This window comes from Taudactylus pleione, unplaced genomic scaffold (genome assembly GCF_031769625.1).
Source record: "Taudactylus pleione unplaced genomic scaffold, aTauple2 ptg000256l, whole genome shotgun sequence".
Lineage (NCBI taxonomy): Eukaryota > Metazoa > Chordata > Amphibia > Anura > Myobatrachidae > Taudactylus > Taudactylus pleione.
In genome coordinates, this window is record NW_028284658.1 from 25,643,547 (window position 1) to 25,652,419 (window position 8,873).

Below are 8,873 nucleotides of genomic sequence, written 5' to 3' on the forward strand. Positions count from 1 at the left end.
TTCAAATGGGCGAAAATGGGACCTGGCGAAAACGAAATCGTCGAAAGTCCTGTCATTTTTTGGGGAATCAGCCTGACACCCCCCAAAAGATGCTCTGACATGGGGGTTCACTATGGGTATCCCCAAATAGTCCTGCAAAAGGTATTTGGGTTTTTGAATGGTCTCAATAGGCCCTATTTAGTGTCTTTGGGACTGTGGTGAAGAATAGCATTTAGCCACTCTTTTGGGGGAATATAAGTAGTCACATCAAATTTGGGGTACCTGAAAATGGATGGAAGCATATTTTTAAGTGGCTAAAGTGAACTTGTAAAAATCGTGAAAAATCCACCTGCGCAAGCACCTGCAATCAAAAAACACCTTTTTCGCTAGTTTAAAAGTTTGTCCCACAACTTTTTGCCCCCAAAATGAAAGTACCTTTTTTGGGGTGTCCTGTGGTACTTTTTAAAAAAATGTTAACACAGGATACCTTTGGGGACCTGGCCAAGGGGTGCAGGGTGGTTTTTGGAAGACTGCACCTCAAAACCCCAATTCTGCACTTGTTCTCCCCACCTATTCAGTGGTGATACTTTTTCGCTGGTCCCAATGCATAGACTTTTCGCACTGGCGAAAAGTCAGGAAAATTGAAAACGGGGATAAGTCAAACCTGCGAAAATGACATTGGCGATAAAGTATCGCTGATAGCGGCTTTTCGCAGAATCATTGAATATGGCCCTTTGTTTTGTGTGTCTTTTCTTCTAATCCAAATTCTGTCTTGTGTCCAATTTTTATTTTAGGCCCATCTGTGTTCATTTTGTTTGAGCATGTGGTGTGCTTGGATGTAGCGTTAGTGTTATTGTTAGAGTGAGATTTATTTTTCTGTATTGGTTTATCATGTCAGTTTCTTTGTTTTGTGTTAATATGGAGGGGGATAGGAAATACAATGTGGAAGAGAGGAGGCTAGAAGGGGCAGAGTAGGCACAGGAGGTTGTGCAGGAGTCAGGTGAGAAGTGGCTGCCTCCCAAAACCGAAAGTGGGTGCAGCATCTGCTTCTCAAATGAGGAAAATGTGGTGCTAATCTTCACTATAGTGCCATGTTACAACCGAATATTAGGAAGCCAGGAAATCAAAACCTCTGTCAAATGGAAGCGCCAATTAGAGGCCAGTGTTGTGCAGGCTGTAAATGTCTTTGGGACATCGAAGAGGTCTGAGACCCACTGTCAGAATAGGTTTTCCAACATCATAAGGAGGGTTAAGCAAAAATGGGGGAAGAATGTTTACAAGGACATGTGGTGGGTCCCACTTTCCATCTATTACACAGAATATGAAGAGGCTATGCGCAGAATAATACCCCTGACTTCAATGCACCAGATCAGCAAGCCGAACATGGTGAGTGATCATTACTTTTATTTTTAAATTCGTTAACATTTATTTGTAAACGCACACACTTTACAATGTACAAAAACAGCCAGACGAACCACAAGACACAGTGCTTAGGAGGAAGTAGCTGGTGAGTGAAAACAAAACATGTGCCGAGTGCTACAGCCACAGCTCTCACACACTTACTAATATTCAATAAATTAACAGGTGCACTCCAAGATCCTTCTCACTCCCATACACAAGACGCGCTGCCCTGGAGGAAGTTGCAGTCTTCAAGAAGCAGCACTCTGCCACAGCGACAACACTAGCGTCGGTGTCACCCAGTGCACCAAATAGTGTTCTGGACACAGTGTAGACGTGCATCCGAAAAGGGGACGTGATCTTGCGAGAAGGGGGCGTGGCCTTCCAGCATGCCCCCATTTTTAGGACTCTGGGGGTGAGCGCAGCACTCCCAGCGATGCTGGGCTGTCCCCAGAGACTCTCGCTCCACACAGATGGCTTTGCCTCAATGACCGGAAGCTGGATGTTGCACAATGACATCACAGTGCAAGCGCCCTGCTCCCGGTCACTGTTGAGGAGCCAGCATTTTGGTGTCACCCCCTCGGATGGTGACACCCAGGGGCTTAGAGAGACCTGCCGGGCCCAGGTGCAGATGGGGGGCATGGCCTAATTGTGGGAGGCATGGTCACACCCCCTTGAGCAAAAAAACCCACACATTTGCAGCGCCTCATGTGCTGTGAGCCCCTCAGCCCGGTGCAGGGAGCGGGACGCCCCCCACAGGCATAGGAGACTGCTGTGGCTGCTGCTCAGCAGCCACAGCAGTCTCCAACTGCAGCTCAGCACACGCTATGAGGGAGGGGGGCGGCACCAGACCCAGGCCCCTCAGGAAGACCGGGCCGGGATACATAGTACCCGCTCCCCCCCTCTCGGCGCCCCTGGTGATACCTAGTGTTCTCTGCACCTCTTCAGGCAACTCCTGTAGTGAGAGGAGGAAGAATGGATGACCCTTGTGCAATAAGCTCTCCAGAACAAGAGACTGCTCCTATTTCTCCAGCTACTGCTCCAAAACAATCCCACTCAACTGTTCAGATGGTGGAGCTGGAGGATCTTAATTCTGCCTTTCAAGGCAGAGCAATAACTTTATTAGGCACTTGAACTGGCACCAACACCTTCTGCCACAAATGCTATCCTCAACAAGTTAGCCTCTGCTATGGAGACTCAAATCTCTGTGCACATAAGAATATTTACTGACCTGGAATCAGTTAGTGGACAACACCACTTCCCAGGTCACCAGCTTCACTCCATCAGTCAGAGAACTGTGGGATCTATTTACGAAGCAGTGTTAGGAGACAGAGTGAAAAGTGATAAGAAAGTGATAAGGTGCCAGCCAATCAGCTTCCAACTGTCATCTCACAGGCTGTGTTTGAAAAATGACAGTTGGGAGCTGATTGGCTGGCACCTTATCACTTTCTTATCACTTTTCACTCTGTCTCCTAACACTGCTTAGTAAATAGACCCCTTTATCTCTACAAGGCACCAGCGTTTAAAGTCTTTACAGGAATAAGCACCTAGCCGCAAGCAAAGAACACATATTGGAGACCAGCATTACTTTCCAAACCATCTGCGGCTCAGAGATTAGCATCCCTGCGGCTAACATACGATTCGAAAACAGCTACATTTCCAGGGTATCCTACACACCTGGCTACATCTGGTCTGCAGAGTCTCCCGGAGTAACCTGCCACTACCCGGTGTATGTGATATACTAACTACGTTCCTGCAGTTTATCCAGTGTATGAGACAAATTACTTTTTGGAACGACAGCAATATCTGGTTCCTACATAAAACTGTGGCCTTACCGGTAAGCCTGTTATGACTTTTTGTTTTTTTATTACATTTTTTGCACTTTTAAGTGAACTACTCTGCTCTGCTGGTACACAGTAGCAACGTGTTTTCGGCTCACTATGATATGAGATCTCTAAATATAAGCTGAAACAATTTGATTGAATATTGCTACATGCTACTGAAGTATTAGAAACAATATTTTTTATATTGTTACATTTTTTCCTATAATGGAATGCTGGTGACCATCTTTTAACTATTTATCACAATTGACTTATGTTGTGTTTTTTAGCATAGATATGTTTTTTGCACAAAGATATTACATAATTTTGTTTATATAAAATGTATGGGTTTCTCTGTATACCCACTTATTATTTCTTTGATTAAAATATGTTTTAATTAATTATTTTAAAAGACTTGTTGGCTCTGAATAATCCTTGAGTGCGCAGTCTATATCTTTCTCTTTTTTTCTTAATCAGGGAGAAGTGCACACCTCTCTCAATAGACAGCAGCACCGTATATATTCAGGTTACAAAGGCACACACTAGCGCCATCCACATTTTAATTGTTAAACTCCATTAGGTAGTTAAATAATAATGTGGTGTCATTATCGTCCCAAACTGCTGCACGATTACCAATACCCACACCATCCAAAAAGCTGCACCTCTCCTTCAATTTACTCCCTTCTACTCCAACCAGGAATGGTGCATGCACCAGGCAGGGGAGCCCCAGAAGCTGACCAGAAGAGATTGCTCATGCCTTTTTTGAAATAAAAATAAATATGTATTATTGTGTGCATTGTCACAATTTTATGGATATATTTTGACATTTTAGCTTTATAGCTACATTATTGGAAAGCAAGAGAATGGTAATTTAATTTTAACATGTTGATGCTATGTTCCTGAATTTTCTCATTTGCTTGTTACAAGCAATTCCTGAGTTGTGACCATAATATTTGTGACTAATATTTATTTTTTGCTAGCTTCCATATTCTTGCAGCGTGTTTTAATTACGTTGGCCAATTCATCATTGCTTAAGGTAAGCAAACAGATTATATTTCACCTTCTTTTGTAAGAATGAAGTAACTGGGCCATTCAGTTTTGGTACTGCAGGAGCTATCATTGATATCTCTTATCTTGCAGCCCCGATCCGAACCTTCAGTCCAAAAACTGAAAGTTTGACTGTGGGAATTACACATTCTTCAGGTGGCTTGGGTTCTTTGAGCCTCGCTACTTCCGTTGCGAAGGAAATCCAGATTACAAATAGGAATCAGTTTAGATCCTCTACCTTTGTAATCTACCCAGTCTGGCTCTTTGCCCCCTACTCACTTCATCCTTACGCACTAAATTCCATTACTAGTAATTAGTGGCAGAATCAGAGGTTGTAGGGATTGTGGGAGCAGCTGCTTTTCAAATATGCCCCGAATAGTCTACCCATACACTGACATGAACATATGTAAACAACAGTGGCGTCACTAGGGTAGTGCGGTTGGTGCGGGCCGAACTGGGTGGCACCATTTAAGGGGGTGACACCAAAATAGCAGAGCACCTCTGTTATTTTGGTGTCACCCCCTCAGATGGTACCACTTGGCAGTGCTGCAGCAGCAGTGATGGATGACGCACGTCATCCACGCTCCCCTTTGTCCGGAGAGGCTGGTGGCTGCCAAGCAGCTCCTGGAGCGCTAAACAAGCCCCAAGTGTAGCGTTTGTCACACCCCAAAATGGCACACATCAGGGTGTGTGGCCTTCGATTACCTCAGTGCTGCCCCGGGTGTCACCACCCGTAGTGACACCGCTGCTAAACAACACTAGCACTAAATGTTGTGTCATAACATGAGTAACACAATAATCACAAGTATACTAACATCTAAATTAATTTATAATGAGTGTCTGCCTAAACTGCCTCACCCCCCAGGGCTGTCTTAACAGCACCGTAGGCCCTGAGCAAAGCAATGCACTGAGGCCCCTACCCACAAATTCAATGTAATAAAAATGTAAACAGCTGGTACTTTCAACAAAATCAATATTTAAACATAGAAAACATGATGTAAAGTGAGGATTACAGACTCCACCTCCCTCTTCTCCAGCTCGCAGTGCAGTTCCTGCTATGCACTGATTAAAGTATGGGAACCCTCTTGAGAGAGGGGGGCCTAAAAGGACGTGTTCCCTCCCATAATCTGGCTCTGTGGCTACAGGCCAGGTAGCGAATGCTGCCTGGACACTCTGATTGTGTGTAATTCACAATCAGAGCGGCCGTGGAGCATCTTTCTCTGCCTGTCCCAGTATGCCCATAAGTTAAGATGGCCCTGTGTCCCTCAATGTGTAGCCAGCGTAGAACCTCTTCATGTTGCTGCTGGTGGTCCTCTTCTGCCTTCTTCTGGTCAGGTGATGTAATGCCCAATATATGCAAAAACTGCTGTGCATGTTGTTTGCAAAAATCCCATAATGCATACAGCCAAATGCTTGGGTCCCTTTTAAAAGGTATCGTGTTTCCACACCATGTCTGTCAGATGTCATTTATTTGGGTGGGTTTTGTGGAGGTTTACAAAACTAAAGCATAGTAAATAGGCAGGTGTATATATTTTCTATTGTACAAATCAGTATGGTGATGTGTAGCTGGAGACTTGGTGGTTTCACAGCAGTTTCTGTTTAGCAAATAGTCGGATAGCTTAACCATCAGGAAAATGCAGCAATCTCGCCGAAAATGCAAACCGCTTAGTAAATATACCCCCTAATATCAATCAAATGAAAATAATGTAATTATTACACATGAAACTATACATCTCAAACTATTGGCTAGTAAAAATATACAATAGGATTTGATAAAGACCTACAGTAGTGACTGATGAAAAGACACAACAGGATAACACTGTATTTAACACTTGCTTGTCTTATTAATTAAATAATAAGCTATTACTAAGTATGAGGAAAATTTAGTTAAAAAACACATTTTCATCATACTTTAACTCTTCTAGTGAAGGGTGTGTTAGAATATCATACAAATCAATACATTTTGGATCTAGAATTTGAAAACCTTTTTAATTTTTTTAACAAGCACATTTACTATATTTTAAGCAAAATGTTTTCTAATATTGCACTAGCGTACTTACTGGGGCTACTAGAACTGATTTGTGTAACCCCTCTGTAGACTAATGATGAAGTATGGGACCTTTACCTCTGTCATTTGTTGACAGGACTCTGAGAGGCTGATTCTGTGTCAGCTGCAGAAGCCAGATTAACTACCTTATGTTAATGTGAGAATCTGCAGAGCTAAGGTGTGGGTTCGTGCGTCTGCAAGCGGAAACCAGTGCCACCCATCAGGGGCGTCGGAATGATTTTATGTTGGGGGGGGGCAACAGGCTGTATTTCAAAAAGGACAGTTAGGAGCTGATTGGTTGACACTTTATCTCTCTCCATTTTATCTCTCTCCAAGCTTTGATACATCTACACCTATTAAATGATTATGGGCAGGATGCATGGCGCATCGCATTCGGATTGCAATGCATCCCACCACCCTTTGCATGTATGCCGGTGTTAGTAATGCCGTTATGTATGAAGAACACTGCAAAGGACAGCACTCAGTTCTCTCGGTAAGAGCTGTCCTTTGCAAATGAAGGACTTCCGGGGCTATGACCCAGAAGTCCCCCTGGCATCCTTCTGCACATGCGCAGAAAGATGAGTGTGCCACGAGGGGTGCTGGGAGGGATCCCTCTCACAGCACTCTCCCGATAGAAGCCCATAGGCTTATATAGGATCACGCCATCTGAAAATGGCGCATATGAGAAATACTGTCAAACCCGCATTTTCGGGGTTTGACCGCATTTCTTCCTTTGCTGCATCCCGCCCTATATCATGGATCAATGAAAGTTTGTTTACAACAGATCTCATAGGGAAAAGAGGTGGTCATGGATGCAATTGGATAAGGTTGAAGGAATTGAAAGTTCGAGGTGGATGGGAGTATTGGGGTGGAAAGAGGAGTTTAAATAGTGGTGATTGAATTGGGCTAGGCTGGGTGAGATGTCACCAGCAGTTATCAGTAAGAAAGAAAAGAACTCTGGGCAATGATTTGTGGGTAAGAGGTTTGTTTCTAATGTCATATTTAGGCAGAAGGACCTACATGGATTTTATTCACACACAAGTGATAGTCTTTTGTTTTTTCTCTTACAGACTTCAGACAACTTCCAATATTCAACGGATTTCTATGTGTCTTCTGATTACGACAGTCAAATTCCACGGATCTGTGATGTAACTGCAATACAGGAATTCAGCAGCATCTTTCAACCATTTGTGCAACCTTTTATATTTCTGATTGGTATATGCGGCAATAGCTTGGTTCTCCTTACATATAAATTCACCAAACAAGTGAAAACTATGACTGATATCTATTTGATTAACCTGGCGATAGCTGACCTTCTATTGCTTTTAACGCTTCCCTTTCTGTCCGTCAGTGCAGTAAAAGGTTGGGTGTTTGGCAATGAGATGTGCAGATTGATTAATGGTATCTACTCCATCAATTTCTTTAGTGGGTTACTTTTCCTGACCTGCATCAGCGTGGACAGATACATAGTGATTGTCCGAGCTGTAAAGGCCCATACACTACGCCAGAGATCCATTTACTACAGCAAACTAATCTCCATAATTGTTTGGGTTGTATCTGGTTTACTCAGTCTCCCACAATTAATTTACAGCGAGTCAAAATTGTTGGATGGATCACACATCTGTAAGATGATATTCCCAGAAGAGGTCACCAGTGCAGTGAAGACCACAAGTAACATCTTTCAGATAATTCTTGGCTTCTTTATACCTTTCTGCGTGATGGTCGTGTGCTACTCCATTATCATCAGGACCCTTTTGTCAGGCAGGAGGTTTCAGAAGCACAGAGCTCTCAAAGTCATTCTCTCAATTGTGCTAGTCTTTGTGATCTTCCAACTCCCATACACATTGGTCACTTTTATAGAGACCACTGACTTCCTAGGGAGCAAACAGATGACCTGTGAAGAGAGGAAGCGTAAAGATATCGCAATCATCATCACCAGTAATTTGGCATTCTCACGATGCTGTCTTAATCCAATCCTCTATGCATTTATCGGGGTACAATTCAGGAATGATATCCTACTCCTTCTGAAGAATATTGGCTGTATCTCTAGAGACCGTTATTGTGCATCAAGCAGAAATTCCTACACTCCGGCGACAATGGACACCAGCAGTTTTACATTGTAGATGTCATGGAGATAAACATCCCTTTAACGAGACACCTTAAAAAAGCATTATTACAGAAGAATTCCATCAAAAACTTAATGGGTGGAAGTCATTAGATGTTAGAATGTAGAACTCCACTTACCTGAGGTCCAGCAACTCCCTCTGCCTACTCTGATCTGATGGGGCTCCTAGAGACTTTAATGATCCAGAGCTGTACTACTCTATCCTACTACAATTTGCCCAGGGGCAGATTTAGAAGTGAGACCTCCCCTAGGCACAACTTTAAGGGCCATCCCCAAGCTCTATTTTTATTATTCTCATTATTAGTTTATAAATCCTAATTCGGCAATTGCCAGTAAAATATATTAATAAAACAAGTTGTGACCTACGAAATTTAATTTTTTTTTAAATTATATACACAGTTACTCAGTAGGACCGTTTACATTGTCTTCCTTCTTGCTTCAATAAATTTGCTTTTAT

At 43.0% G+C, this 8,873-nt stretch overlaps 1 protein-coding gene across 1 annotated transcript in view; it reads left to right on the top strand.

Moving 5' to 3' along the window:
- The window catches only part of CCR10 (C-C motif chemokine receptor 10), a 46,932-nt gene extending 38,518 nt beyond the window's left edge, over positions 1–8,414 (top strand). Inside the window, exons 4-7 of the mRNA XM_088480858.1 lie at positions 1,298–1,365; positions 4,030–4,063; positions 4,178–4,233; positions 7,362–8,414. Of these exons, the coding sequence (XP_088336984.1) occupies positions 1,298–1,365; positions 4,030–4,063; positions 4,178–4,233; positions 7,362–8,414 (1,211 nt within the window). The remainder of the gene's footprint in view (positions 1–1,297; positions 1,366–4,029; positions 4,064–4,177; positions 4,234–7,361) is intronic.
- The last annotated feature ends 459 nt before the right edge of the window (positions 8,415–8,873 follow it).